This window comes from Sander vitreus, chromosome 14 (genome assembly GCF_031162955.1).
Source record: "Sander vitreus isolate 19-12246 chromosome 14, sanVit1, whole genome shotgun sequence".
In the NCBI taxonomy this organism is placed as follows: domain Eukaryota; kingdom Metazoa; phylum Chordata; class Actinopteri; order Perciformes; family Percidae; genus Sander; species Sander vitreus.
In genome coordinates this window covers 14,579,928-14,596,205 of record NC_135868.1, presented here as the reverse complement: position 1 = coordinate 14,596,205, position 16,278 = coordinate 14,579,928, and the positions used below count along the sequence as shown (strand labels likewise).

Genomic DNA, 16,278 nt, shown 5'->3' with positions numbered 1-16,278 from the left:
AGAAGATAAGTGATGGAGGGGGGAAGGAAATACACACAATGTACACTACGCAATCAGAGTTAGGTAACTTTAACCACAAACATGCTACCACATCCATTTTGGCATTTTGTCTCTGCGACACAGACAGACAGACACACACACACAGACACACAAAGTAAGCAGAGGAGAGACAGAGCTCTCCATAAAAGCCTCTATGGTAAGCTAAGCCCTGGATAGTTTTATTGCTCCGGCCTTAGATGAATAGCATCCTATTGACTGCTTAAAAAGAGAGTAAGAGGGAATAACACAGAAAAAGACAGCATGACAACAGAAATAAAACAAAACCAACGGTGCAAAAGAATAGGAACAGAGACAGATGAGCTAATAAAGCTTTGTGCTTACCACATCTTGTCTAGACAGTCAACCAGAGCCTCTTTAGACAGGCTTCAGGTTTTCCTAGGATGATTGTGTTACCTATTATTAACTAACATGGGAAATATGCTTTTGGGGGGGGGGGCTCTAACAATCACTGAAAATACATTTCTGGTTACAGGTAATCTCTAATAATTTGACAACATTTTGTTTATGTACATTTCTCTAGGCAAGATGAGACTAATAAAAAAGGTAATAAAAACAGATCTGCTTCACTGATGGTGTAATGACGTAAGGATCTGGCAGTGAATCCACAAGGCAGGAGAGTGGATAAAAAAAATGCTATCACCTTACATTGCAAAAAATGACAACTTCAGTAGCAAGTAATAACTTTAAAGCTCTCTTCTTTTGGGAAATAGTGCTCAGGTGGCAAAACAGAATTACAGTTTATCACTATTAAGGGTGTCAGGAAATGAGTGCATGAGAAATATTTGTAGTATCACATATTTAATAAATACAAATAACAGATACATCTGAAATTACAGATTATACCCAAAGTTTGCCAATATGTCAATGCTGAGCCACATCTCATGAGTTGCAGCAAATGAGGAGACAATTAAACATGCATGAGAAAAGCTTGACACACACACAAACACTTCAGAGTCCCAAGGATCAGGTAAATGTTGAGAAATCAGCATGGGAACAATTTGCAATGACATGACATATTTTAAGTGCTGCCTTTGCACTCAGTGGTAACACAAGCCTCTGATTTAGCCCTCTGTCTGCCCAGAAGAGGGGTGTGTGTGTGTGTGTGTGTGCGCATGTGTGTGTGTTTTTGTTTGTGCGTGCGCGTGCGTGCGTATCAGGGTACACTATGTTCACAAGAGTGTTAAGCTATAGAATACTTATTAGTACGGTGCCATGGTAGGTAAGTGAGGCTTACGTAAGAAAAATGGATTGGCCTGACTGAAGGAGAATGAGAGGAGGGCTGGAGAGACGCAGGGAGGGAAAAGAGGAAACTGATCCAATAGCGGGAGAAAAGGTAAAGCGATTACAGCAGGATGTCCCCATTCATCCCTTTCTAATCCACCTTTCATCCATCCCTTCCTCCCTCCATCCCTTCCTGCTACCCCTACCCCCCCAGCCATCTACCCTTCAAAGGGCTGCTCTAATGTCTAATATTACACATGCCACGTAGCTGCTAGAGCATTGATTATCTCTGGTAGAAACAAAGTGAGAAAATTTGACGATCCTGTCAGCCAGCCATTCGGGTAAAGGAGGAAGAAGAAAGGGAGAGGACAAAGGGCCATGTTTGACTTCCCTTTAACACATAAAATGAAGTAAGATGAAAAATGGGAAGGAGGTGGTGATGAAGGGACACAGGGACAGAGAGAAAGATGAGCTATAGCTACTTTAATGTGTTTTACTTAGCCATAGCCAGGCCACCGTGTGCTCAGGCAGCACAGTTGTGCACAGTGACATACAGTAGACCACACACATGCACATGAAAGCTGTCAATAAAAGACTCAATTCTTCTATCCAGTGATGGCTGTTTCCATAGGAACTGCTACGATGGCAAGACTTTTCACTGATGTGGTCATCTCGAGTTATGCTACGAGGGCATTGGCAAGCATTCACCCTGCTGAAGTGTCACTGAGCAAGACGCCGTCAATACACTCCCTACCACAGGGATGCTGATCAGTAACTGACCCTCATCTCTGGCCTCTACCAGTGGAGGGAAGCCAGCGATAAAACGGAATTTATTCTTCAAACTCAGTAAATAACTCAAAAACCGTCAGTGCAGGAGAAGAGTCTCAAACAGAAACATCCAACCACAACTGGCTCCTTAAACCAGTTTACTGTCAGCCAAAGCACATCGGCAGGGTGCAGAGTGCAAAAAAACTAGATGACTAAGCAGATGTGTGCTTGTGTGTATAAAGTTGACAACAGCTGATATATTAAACCGCATTTCAAATAATTTGTGAATAAAACACTTAAAATAGATGCAAAGGAAAAATACTTAAATGCCATTAGACAGGACTTAGTTGAAAAAGCAGTCTCCCATGCATGTTTGATTTATTGAATAACCTATTGGCTTGGAACCTTTCAATTCGTTACGTATATTAATTATTGCTGAATGGAGTCCAATATGTACAAGTACAAGCAATAGAACAGCACGGGGACAAACAAAGATACAAACCATGTCGAGACTTGTACAGTCAGGTCCATAAATATTGGGACATCGACACAATTCTAATCTTTTTGGCTCTATACACCACCACAATGGAGTTGAAATGAAACGAACAAGATGTGCTTTAACTGCAGACTTTCAGCTTTAATTTGAGGGTATTTACATCCAAATCAGGTGAACGGTGTAGGAATTACAACAGTTTGTATATGTGCCTCCCACTTTTTAAAGGGACCAAAAGTAATGGGACAGATTAACAATCATAAATCAAACTTTCACTTTTTAATACTTGGTTGCAAATCCTTTGCATTCAATTCCAGCCTGAAGTCTGGAACGCATAGACATCACCAGACGCTGGGTTTCATCCCTGGTGATGCTCTGCCAGGCCTCTACTGCAACTGTCTTCAGTTCCTGCTTGTTCTTGGGGCATTTTCCCTTCAGTTTTGTCTTCTGCAAGTGAAATGCATGCTCAATCGGATTCAGGTCAGGTGATTGACTTGGCCATTGCATAACATTCCACTTCTTTCCCTTAAAAAACTCTTTGGTTGCTTTCGCAGTATGCTTCGGGTCATTGTCCATCTGCACTGTGAAGCGCCGTCCAATGAGTTCTGAAGCATTTGGCTGAATATGAGCAGATAATATTGCCCGAAACACTTCAGAATTCATCCTGCTGCTTTTGTCAGCAGTCACATCATCAATAAATACAAGAGAACCAGTTCCATTGGCAGCCATACATGCCCACGCCATGACACTAACACCACCATACTTCACTGATGAGGTGGTATGCTTTGGATCATGAGCAGTTCCTTTCCTTCTCCATACTCTTCTCTTCCCATCACTCTGGTAGAAGTTGATCTTTGTCTCATCTGTCCATAGGATGTTGTTCCAGAAATGTGAAGGCTTTTTTAGATGTTTGGCAAACTAATCTGGCCTTCCTGTTTTTGAGGCTCACCAATGGTTTACATCTTGTAGTGAACCCTCTGTATTCACTCTGATGAAGTCTTCTCTTGATTGTTGACTTTGACACACATACACCTACCTCCTGGAGAGTGTTCTTGATCTGGCCAACTGTTGTGAAGGGTGTTTTCTTCACCAGGGAAAGTATTCTTCGGTCATCCACCACAGTTGTTTTCCGTGGTCTTCCGGGTCTTTTGGTGTTGCTGAGCTCACCGGTGCGTTCTTTCTTTTTAAGAATGTTCCAAACAGTTGATTTGGCCACACCTAATGTTTTTGCTATCTCTCTGATGGGTTTGTTTAGATTTTTCAGCCTAATGATGGCTTGCTTCACTGATAGTGACAGCTCTTTGGATCTCATATTGAGAGTTGACAGCAACAGATTCCAAATGCAAATAGCACACTTGAAATGAACTCTGGACCTTTTATCTGCTCCTTGTAAATGGGATAATGAGGGAATAACACACACCTGGCCATGGAACAGCTGAGCAGCCAATTGTCCCATTACTTTTGGTCCCTTAAAAAGTGGGAGGCACATATACAAACTGTTGTAATTCCTACACCGTTCACCTGATTTGGATGTAAATACCCTCAAATTAAAGCTGAAAGTCTGCAGTTAAAGCACATCTTGTTCGTTTCATTTCAACTCCATTGTGGTGGTGTATAGAGCCAAAAAGATTAGAATTGTGTCGATGTCCCAATATTTCTGGACCTGACTGTATTTAACAGCATGTTACTGATGACTCACTTTTAATTGCTCAAGCTTGAATAAACATTTGTATCTTGTATTTGGCATTTGTGTTAATGGGAGAAATCTAGCTTGCAACAAGTTACCAACACCAGATACAAAGCCAGTTTCGGATTCTAAAGTTAGACATGAAGCCTGATACTCAGCTTTCACTTTGATGTGGAACCAATTCTTTTGATTAAAATGGACATTTAAAGCCAGATTCTACTTTAAGTTTTCCATTTTTCACCAAATATAGCATCGGAACTAATTCATTTAATGATTCAGTAGATCTAATGACTCTGAGTGACTGAGCGCCTTACTGTGAGAGGGCATTTAATGAGGTGTGTGCCACTGGTCCCGAGGTCACATGCTGTATACTGTGTCCCTAGTAGATGATGCCACTTTTCCTTAACCATGATGGTAAATGTCATGAGGTCAAGGAAAGATGTGAAGGACAATTCAAAAGGAATTAGGAAAAGACAACCACGGTGCAAAGAGAATTCGACTGCCCTTACACTCGGCTGCGCAACCATGCGACGGCGGATGTTATGGACGTGGGTCTGCCGGTGAAACTACACTGTTGTGAAGGTGGACTACAGAAAGCGCATCTGGATACTTTGCCCCGTGCGTTTTCACCGTGTTGTTTAATGCAGGCTCCCTAAACGTGGACAACCCGGTGGAATATATTACTTCATAATTTTATTTTGCACCTTATTCTGCATTAATTATGTCTGTTCATGTGAAGCACATGTACTGTTATTATAAAGCACTTAGCTGTAGGCTGTTTCTTGTATGAAAGGTGTTGTATGCAAATAAAGTTTATTATCATTATTGGTTGCTCACTCCTGCCCACTCATTCATCTACATGAATCCCGATTATTGTATGAAAATAATTGTTAAGATAAGCAGAACGTTAGGCCTACGAATCTACTGTTCATATTATGTTATATGGGTTAGATTGCATGGTAGGTGAAAGAAATGCAACATTAATGAGGAAAATATTCTTTAAACTGTAAACACAGTAGAGCTGTTTGCTGCTGCGCGCATTTACGCATTAGGACAGCAGACAGCAGCATAACTACATTGATTTTTTCAGAAGCTAAAAGTTAAATTAATGTTTTCTATGTCAAGTTTATAACTACAGTTGTAGTTTTGCTGTTTAAATGTCCCACGATATTAGCTGCAGTGGCATTGCTGCGTGCTTGGAAACGTTTACAGTTACTGAAAGCAGCCTCTCTAATCATTAAAGTAAATCTTTAAAGAATGCTCATAAATCAATACAATGCATCATTTAAAAAGAAAAAGCCTATAGGGTCTGAAGAGGGGGAGTAAAAATAACTTATTTAGGTGGGTGTGGTGGATGATTTAAGTTATGGTAATTGATGCGGATGCCGCCAGAGTCGATCTGCGCATTCTCACATAATATTCCTACTTTCACACATGGTTAAAATAATGTAGTTGTATCTGTAGTGACTTTCAACAAAACATATTGAAGAAAGCTACTGAGTGGCAAACGGGTGAACTTGTTTCAGACGCTGCTCTGGGCTAAAAATAAACCAATGACCAGTGCGCTGTGTAACTTTAGATTCAGCGATCCATTCTGTAAACACAAGCTCACTGTAATTTTACGCGTCGGAGACGAGAGTAAAGTTCTCGCATTGACCAGTTTATTAAACCACTCAAACAGTGCCATAATGTACATTATCATTATTAGATGGGTTGCAATGTCTCACAGAAAATAAAATGTACGCACGGTGCATACAAGATTGGGGCTGTCGGCACTACTGCGCACCTTGATATTTTGAATATGAACGGCCAAATGGTGATGCTTTAAATTTTGTTGCCGCAAGGACTTGTGGGACGGCATGATCTCCTTTCCTTTCGTAAAGGATGGTCCGGTGTATCCTATGCTAAAGGAGATAAAAAGGAAGCTTTGAAGCACCTTTCCTTATCACTTAAACAATTCAAACTCTCACCTCGTCTCTTATCATGGCAGCTACTTTAAAAGGACAATTCCGGCGCGAATCTCTCTCTCTCTCTCTCTCTCTCTCGCTCTCTCTCATTATGCTACCGTTGAAGTTTGGTGATATTTTGAGCCTTTTTAATGGTATAAATAGCGATTTGTTTTTACTTTCCCTGTGCCCCGAATACTAGCGTTGTAAGCTAATCAGTGGTCCACGCAAGCGTCTTTCAAGCTCCAAACTCATTCAATTAGCATGAAAACATGTCCCAGAGAGCAACAGAGTGGGTACACATCTGTTAATAACCCCTAGGTTCATTTTGCACCGGAATTGTCCTTTAACTACTTCTGGGTCATTTCACTCCAAAAGGAACTTTCCTAAGCAAAATTGACTATTCGTCCGCAGCCTCTTGACTATGCACTCTTAATGCTGTGACATTCTTTGGCCACAGGCTGTAGCCAACAATGCCAAAAATGCTGTATTAATTGGAAAATAAATGTGTATCTCAATTGCATCCATTCAAATACTAGGAAAAGAGTACAAGAACAACAAATATAAATGATCCTATGTGATAACTAGACTGTCAAGAGAGAGCAAACTGACAAAAACACAAAAACAAAGCATAGACATTTGAATGTTGTATATTTATGTGTTCAGTAATCAGAACCGTTTCAGTAAATACCAGTATACAGTCAAAATCTGGCTTCCATTTCTCATTGTTTTGTAGAAATATGACACATTTGACTCAAGTCTTGAGCTTGTCCACAGTGTGTCCTAAGGTTTGATAGATGTTGGCATGAGTCTGGGCTTGTGTTCCCTCCCATGGTAAAGGTTATTGTGTGAGGAGAAGAGCACTGATCCAGAGTCTGTACCTTAGGGGCTGTAACAATTGGCTCCAGATGGCCCACATGGTCCTGATAAAAGACTACCTCGCTGCAGCTGGCTCTGTCAGTGTGTCTGTCGGTGTGTCTGTCGGTATGTCTGTGTGTGTGTGTGTGTGTGTGTGTGTGTGTGTGTGTGTGTGTGTGTGTGTGTGTGTGTCCAAATCAGAGCAACATGAATGTACATGTTTATGTACATAAGAGTGAAATGTGTATTAATGTTTATGTGCAGGGATTAAGCGTTTAATCAATGTTTCTATCTATATTTATTTCTCTGTGTGTGTTGTCTGGCAGTCTTTTCTGATCTAATCCATCAGCAAACAAAACAGTGAAAAGAAGAAGTTGTGTATATGCGCAATGATCACACTTTAATTGACACCATGTGTATGTGTGAATATAAGCATTAAAGCGTGTGTATTGAAGAGACAAAGCTCCAAGGCTACTACGTGTTAGCAAACTGTTCTGTATTGCATATAACTGTTCCTTCACTGTATACCTTTTAGTTTGGCACATTATAAATTAAAGAGCGCCAAACCTGCGTATCAAATGAAGAAAATTAATCAGCTGGCCTTTACAGATGTTACTCTTAGCCTGTAGGGAGCAACTACCAGGGTTAAAAGTACATACTGATTGTTCAACTTGAGCTTGCAAAAACCTTTTTGTAAAAGACCACACATCATTCATGTCAATGTGTTTATTGCTTTTCTGTCTCCATGCATTTAGGAGGGGAGGCACTGCAGTGAATTGACCCACTGACCTCGTAACCTACACATATGCAAACAGCCCCTGTATATAGACCCCATTCACATATACAGTGAGCATGTGCACACTAGGCGCAAATAAACACCATCATTAGACAATGAGCCAAGGCCGCTGAGAGGACAACTATGGACACGAGTCCACTTATTGCTCACCATATTAGACCGAAAAGTATACACAGTAGTCCACTGGAGCAGGCCTTAATAACTATGATAGTAATGTATATATACACTGCAGCATATGGTTTTAACGCTCAACTGCTCTGTGTTGACATCAAGATAAATGTGATGGTGTTATTTAGAGGTGTGAAGGTGTGAAAGTGTGAGTGTGTGTGTGCGCCCCAGATCAGCCATGACAGCTATATGCTTCAAGCAGTCACAATAAGTCTAATATTCATTTGAGATAAAATATATAGCAGGGCCTGTGTGCATATTTAAATATAACCTTGGATTTTCACTCACCACCCCTTTTTTATTGTATACAATGAGAGGGGAGATGGCCTGATAGGCAGATGTGGAGAGAAAAGACATCTTGACAATAGATCAAGCTTAGCTGTATCTCTGTGAATATATAAATGCTATATTAGGTCAGGTGGAAGTTAGCCATTGTCCCCTTTGTCACTTTAAAAAGAATGCTAATGTACAAAAGTGGCGCTGTGCTTAAGCTAAACGCCACTAAAATAACTTCAAAAGACCAACAGAGCTTCGCACAGATGTAGCCAGAGGTTTTGTATTTGTGTTTAATTACATGTCAGAAAAAAAGAATGATACAGTACTTCCTGCACTGCTTCCTTTCCCATCATGGCCACAAAGAAAAGATAAAACACTGCACTTTAATGCAGGCTTTGTTAGCAGTCAAGGTCCAATGCTCAGGGCTATTTGCCACCCCCACCCCATTCACAACATGCTAAACTCAAACTCTATGACCTCTGACCTTGCAGTCCTCATTAAATCACTCCTGGGAGTGGCTGACCACAGCCAGATTAGGTCAATAAACATCAGAGATGGTTCTGTATGTGCTCAGCAATCAGCAATCAGGCTAATTAAGCCAGAGTCCCGTATGTAGACCTTCAGAGACCTTGAGTCGACTTGAGGCCTTGGAGCTAGAAACACAGGAGACTGTGGCTCAAACAAAAGATCTAGGACAATTGGGGTACAGTGGGGCTTAAATAAAATAAAAACGGGTACATAAACTAAATAGTAAACATTATTTTTCTGTTATTTTCATGATTTCCAATGTAAAGTATCTTGGTATCCTGTTGTGCTGCTGCTAGTACAACTAAGCAGACAGGTTGGAAAGAAAATGAAGTACACCTGTATACACAAGCATGCTGATCTGAGCCACAAACACACCCTTCCAATGGGTCACTGCACTCTGCAATGGAGCTTCACAGTTGAAACTTTTTTCTTTTCACACACAACTTCCAAGTGAGCTCTGGCTTTAATAGCACAGCAAGGTGTAGTGTTGCTTGCCTTTGGCTTTATCCAGCTATCTTTAAAAATATATACTTTCTGGCTTTTACTAGAACAGTTTGACATACAAGGTTATGCTTCTTATTATGAAGTTTCTCAAAATAAGATATTCTTGCAAAATCCTATACTTTTTCTAATATATTGATACAGTATTCGGAGTCATCTTTTTAATATATTGATACAATCTTAACAGCATCTTAACTGCTCAGCTTACAACAGATATTTCTGCAGCTAAAAAACCACACACACTATTAAGAGGACTTTTCTAACTTTAGGATGGCAGCACCAATTGCTCCAGATACAAAAATAACAGTGTACAGTAAATCCTGTCAACCATTTTGTTGTCAAGAAGCACAACGCAAACCAGTTGTAACATGGTTAATCTGTGCTACACTCACAGCGCTAGCACTTGTATTTGACATTGATTATGGGAGCAACTCTGTGTGCTGAGTGACATTATGCACTGTGGTGGATGGTTAATACTCCTTCACCCCTGCCAATTCAGCGGCGCGGAAGGCTTTCATAAAGCCGCAGCAAGCCCGCAACAATGAGATGGGAGTTTAGAGGCGATTTTGGAGACTGACATGCTGACATGCAGGGGTGAGTCACTGACAGACTGACAGAGAAAGGGGGAGACAGAAGAAACAAAGAGACGCACAGTGTAAACTGTACTGGAATAAGCACAGACAGTATTTAGTGGTGTTCCAGATTTTTGTTTTGTTCAGTCATAAAAAGGCACACAAAGCCACCATTTGACTGCAAAACCAAAAATGCCTTTCTAATCAACTGGCTAAATGCTCAGAGAACTATCTTACCAGCTAATAAGATCAATGTATGCCTGTTTGTTTGTGCATGCGAGTACTCCGCTATGTATGAATACATTAGGTGTAGTACAGCTAGGTGTTGCACTGCATATAGGTTCCCTCACATCTAAAGTAAATCAATAGACACATTATGGCCTTCTATTAACACACACATTTGCAGTGTGTAATGCATGTAATCCCTCATAAATGGAAATGGTGATTATGCATTACTGACAGGAGTAATTGGTTACGCTAGACAAGGTGTGTGTGTGTGTGTGTGTGTGTGTGTGTGTGTGTGTGCGCCAAGTGTGTACGCGCGCGCGCGTACACACTTGGCATTCATTAAGTCGAAACAAAACAAGCGGCAGCAGCTGAGTGTGAGAGTGTGTGTCTTGGCTGAAACAACAGAGAGAGCAGATTCAAAGAGAGCCAAAAGTGGGGTTCAGTTGAGTGAAGAGAAAGAGAGAAAAAAGGAGACACAAAAAAGAGGGAGAAAGAGAGAGAGAACGCAGAAATTAAGTTAAAAAGCCTGTTTAAGAGGGCTACTCAACTTCCACACACACTCTACCCACACTTTTGCAGTGTTTCATAAGTTTTTCCAAACTCACACACAGTTGAACTAACAGTCGCTAAGTCGCCGGGAGCAACTCGATTTAAATAAACTCCGCTTTAATCAGATGAGCTGAAATGAGATGCATGATGACGTAATAAGACATTCTAAAAATCACATCACATTAAGTGCCCAAGATCTGCTTGACATTTAGAAGCTAGAAAATGACTACCAGCTTAGCTACTGTATGTTTCACACAAATTCAAAACCAGAACCCTGTACCTATATTCTCCAAAGTTACAATCAAGCCACAGAAATGTCCTCAATCATGAAAAATAAACCACACTTGAGTCATGTTTAGATTGTACATGTGAGAGCAGCGATACTGAATTATAATTCCAATGACTGATTTACTCATTTAATTTATGACTTTACAAGATGCTGGCAAAATGGCAAAATTATGACAATTTATTGGAGAAGATGCTTCTGTGGCAGCAGAATGTTTTATGGCTGAACAGAAGACTTCCTTCGTGGATAACACTAAATTATTTTTTAGTCATAAATGCAATGGATGAGGCTACCTGCCATACTCTGCTAGCCAGGACAACAACTTCATGGTAAAGACTATTTAAAAGCCTGTTCTGAGACTTGTCTTGACACCTCAGTGGCTGGCTTTGTTAATGTAAATCAGATGTGGGAAAGCAACAGAGGTGCAGGAATATAATAAGTAGGTCAGTAAACCATGGCAGTGAAGATGAGACTGTGTGCGGTTGTGAATGTAAGTTTGCATGTGTGTGCAGGGCACACTCTTGGCAGGGGAAACCCCATTTGGAGAATATGGTCATGCTGGTAGGAGAGGGCTACAATGAGCTGGCATGTTTGAGGGGATGTGCTGCCAGTCTCTCTGCCAATCTCACGGGCATGGGAAGGCAAACAGAGTTGATCTCAAAGACTTCTAAAGGCAGCCGCTTCCTGCCAAAAATCACTTGCACCTGTCCTTCTGTCTCTGCCTCCCTTTCTCTCTGCTGCTCCTCCCCAGTCTTTCCTTTTCTGTCTATCCCTTCATCATCTTTCCACAGTGTGAAACTTTTTCTTCACTCAAAATGGAACCTGCCATGGCCACCGCTCCTCCCTTCTGTTCTGGCCAGTGCCAGGTGTAAAAGTGTCTGGCATCATTTCACTTAGTCCTGATCAGGAACAGTGCGGGCCAGCCATGCCAACACACACACACACACACACACACACACACACACACACACAAGTACTGGCTAGGCTTGTGTTTCATTAGCATCAGATAGCAAGCCTTTCTTCATTCAGTCCTGCTGTGTGTATGCATGTCTGTGTGTGCATGGAGTGAACTAATGAAAATCACAGAGAAAGCTGGCCTCTTACTGAAGTCCACTCAACACACAGCACTATAGGCCATTAGAGCAAGAGAGAATACAAGTATGAGAGTGTCATTACACGTTATTTCTTCAGTGCTTTTCTTTCTCAGTTGGTAGAGAGTAAAGTGTTTATGCTTTACTATAACAATGGCCAGAGGGTCACTTGGTTTCAAGTCAATACTTTCTGTTGTCAGTCAGGCCATCCCCACTACAATTATTCTCTAAGTGTACCATCCAACCTCATTTATCCTGTCTGACTTCAAAACCATGTTTTCTACTACTTGCAGAATTTTTTTTTCTTTCAGACAAGGCTATATGACTTCCATAAATTCCAAAGTCTACAAGGTCTCTTAACTTTTTTACATCTATGGAACAGCCTGCTGAAATACTTTAATTTCTTATCAGCTGCTTCAGAGGCATGCTCTTCTGTTTCAGTGCCAGGTAGATGAAAGCTTGTAATGACCGAGCTCAGATTTGGAGGTTACAGTATCGAATGACAGCTAGCAGGACTTAGGCAGGTGCTTGACACGCAGTGAATGGAGCCTGTATGGGCTGCTCATTACAGAGGGACATCTGCTGCTGTCCGGCCCCCAGACTCCACCCCTTGCTTTACACTGATGCTTTGATGCCCTGTCAGTGTGTGCGGCAGAACAAAACAACACACAGACACACACACACGGACACACACACACACACGCCACCTACAGTAGCCGGCTGCTCGAGAATAAAAATATTGCTGCTGAAAATATAAGCGTGAATGTAATTGTGTACTGTGTGAGAGCATGTGGCGTTGAGGCAGAGGGAAAACATCAGCTTTGGGACACACACCAGCCATTTTAATCTGCTGTACACTCTATGGAGAATGATTATTTGTAAATCATATTTTCCAGCTTTTGATTTCAAAACCTGTTTCATGCTTAATGCATTAGAAGCATCATATTTGACAAACACCCTTTATTCCATTTTCCAAGAACATTTTTATAAAGAGCAGTGTTTTCTACCAATGTCTCTGAAAACTAACACTAACCCAATTATTACTAAATGTATGCATGTATGCATGTATGCATGCATGCATGCATGCATGATTTGTTTTTGTATTTATAGTTTTTTTATTTTATATTATTCTTTTTATGTATGTGCCTTCAACCAAAACAAATTCCTAGTAAGTGCTAATTGTAAGTAATTGCTTACCTGGCAATAAATCTCTTTCCGATTCCGAAAAATTTCTTTCTGAAAATTACTATTTATTTCACCGACGAAAACCATTTAAATTATTTACTCGGATATAAGTGCCTTGTTTAAAAAAAGTGTATGCCATCTGGAAATTAACAGCTTATTGTACTCTGCAACAAGTTCAATTTTTAAATGATTCATTTAGAAAAGCACGGCAACATTCCTCGAAGTGGCTAATTATAAATGACGGCAATGGCATTTACATTAAAAGATGAGGGGGTGTGCTCATTAAAAGACCTTGGCGCTCTTTTAAAAAGGGTGGTACCAGTTACACTTCACTGTTGACTATCATCTTCGGTTACAGAACTAATGGACAACTTGCTCTTCTCCAAAACTGTTACTGCACAGTAGGAGTGAGGGAGGAGGGGAGAGAAAAGTCAGAAGAGGAAGAAAGAGATGAACAAAGTAGCACTGAAACATTTTGCTGGGGATGTTGTTAGAGAGAATACATGGGACGCATGGGGAGACAGAAATAATGAATTACACAGAGACAAAGAAAGAAAATAAGGAGGAAGATAAAGCATGTGTGTGTAAAACTTGAAAGCATCTGGTATCATGTGGCGACTTCTTAACCCTCAGAGCTCAGGAAATTCATCACAACTAAGCTGCACTTACAGTCTGTAACATGTGTGCCAAGTTTCTCATCACACTCGCAGTTATCAGCAGCCTTTGGTATGAACTTAAAGATGGGCTCACAATTCTACACCGACACAAGATTCAGGGCACACACACACACACACAAACACATCAATCTCACCTCTTCTTTGCAGGACCGTCCTCACAGTACTCGTGGCTGCCATGGCCCTGAGAGCGCAAGGACCCATGTTCTTTGTGGCTGCCCTTTGACCCCGAGCCGTTCAGCTGCCCATTGGCTAGGGAACCTGAGGAGAGAAGCACGGAAAAGGTTACCAGCTAATATTTTTTCTGTCCTAGCATGGTCCTTTGTGGACATTTTATGATTCAGGGGCTTCATATATTGCATAAAAAAATATATATAGCTTAAGTCTCTGGGGAACAAACACCGTTTTCATCTGATAGTGTTAATAAAGCCTTCTGTTTTTTGTCTTTGGTTTGATGCAGTAGAGAGGGCTAAGAGAAGAGTAGATAGTAGACAATTCTTTTGATAAGATTATGGTAGCTCTGATTTATCTGATATTGTACAGAACAAAGAAAACAGAAGAAAGACAGAAAGAGAGAATGGGATAAATACAGAGAGATCCAGAATGTACAAAAACACTGAGCTCCTGTGCACGGCAGACACTGCGAAAATAGTGACACGTTGTCCATCCAGTGATTGTGACTAAATGACAAAGATACAGTCCTTTGCATCACGTATTGCCAACTATTGCAGCGTCTTGGGGGGCTAGCTTTGGAGTAAGGAGAGAGTTACTTATTCATTTTCATCTCAACAATTCCCCTTGTCAAGTGCAATTGCTTTTCTCTGCCGACGTACGTGATGTCTGCCCTTTGACAAAGAATTTCAAAATATAAATAACAACCCTGAGGCAGTGAGAGAAGTAAACAGATATCGCTGGACTTGACGTTCTTAGTGAGCCCAATTGACAGAGCCCTAATTAAATATTTAGCAAATAACTCAGACAAACAAAATAAGCCCCCAGACAGATTCTAAACTCAAAAGCAACAACAGGCACAGAGAATTCAAATTAGGTCAAACAGAGGAGTGGAAGTCAATGGTAATTAAGGGAGACAACCAAATTAAATAGATATCACAAGGCTTGATTTCCTCATGAGCAGTTCTTGCAATTCTTGGAACGTGCCATACAGGCCTGTATGATTGAACAATGGCACATGAACGAGCAAAGTTATCGGGGAAACAACTCTAGGGAAGTTCAAAGATTTCCAGTTATTAAAAAAAAGAACACAGGAGCTGCTAAGGAGACTGCAGACATGTTTAAAACTGCAGATGTAATATCACTTTTCAGAGCTGAAACTGAAGATGTACGTTATATTAGCAAGTGAGCAATGCAACAATCTAATATTTGACACTGATAGTAATTCATCACATTTGACCCACTTTGACAAGTTTTCATGACTGACACGACTTGGGTATGTTAGGTTGTTCAATTATTCACGTTTTTGCAAAAACAAATAATGACTCACTAAACATTCAATCTCCCAGCAGTTTGTTTAACCAAGAACGCTGCGGTCATACACCTTTTCATTCACCTTTCTACTGGCATGTCACGTTCTCATTGGCTGAGTCTTAATTCATTGCCTTCCTAGCACACCCAGTGAAATTCCATTTGACTGATGCTCGGGGGGATGTGTCAATCACCATCGAATAACTCCCAATGGTGGGTGTCAAAAGGAAAATAAATTAAGATAATAACGACAGTGAGTGGAGCACGGGTTAGGATAAGTGGCAACTTGAATGATATCCTCTTAGCGAGGAGGCTACTGTCGAACAAGCCCAGGCTCCTGTGAGAAAGATGGGACCGGGAAGGCAGTAGTAAGATCAAATGACCGTGGAGGAGACAGGATGAAGATGAGCAATTGTGGGGCAGGTAAAAGTAGTTTTCAAATATTTGATTTAACTGAGATTTATAAATGTGCTTTGGGCCACACACACACACACTTTTATTATTGCATAGACACACTGGCGGTTGGTTTACCTCACACACGCAGGGCAGGTCAGTACCTGAAAGCAGGAGGTACAGTCATCAGACACGCAGCTTTGCAATCAGAAAGTCAACAGGCGCCGGCGTGATAAGTAGGGCCATTGCACTGCTGGCAATGCTTTATGTTGGTGTTGCAGAGCCAGCCAGGGGTGAATCACTGCCTTGCAATGTCATGATTAGCACGAAAGGCACACATCCGATTGATTAAATACAATCAATCAAGAGTTTCCTTTAAAGAACTTTAAAGTTTCCCCTTACGAGCAAAAGTAACATTTCCCAAAATGAAAAAAACAAAGAATTTAATTAATCTGCATTTAGAAAATATTTAATTCCAGATGAATTCAAAAGCTTAAAACCGATTAAGAAAAAAAA

At 40.8% G+C, this 16,278-nt stretch overlaps 1 protein-coding gene across 2 annotated transcripts in view; it reads right to left on the bottom strand.

Annotated features, from left to right (window-relative positions):
* The window catches only part of jarid2b (jumonji and AT-rich interaction domain containing 2b), a 106,280-nt gene that overhangs the window by 37,000 nt on the left and 53,002 nt on the right, over positions 1-16,278 (bottom strand). For both annotated transcript variants that reach the window (XM_078268012.1, XM_078268013.1), the window contains exon 3: positions 14,025-14,148. In XM_078268012.1, the coding sequence (XP_078124138.1) occupies positions 14,025-14,148 (124 nt within the window). The remainder of the gene's footprint in view (positions 1-14,024; positions 14,149-16,278) is intronic.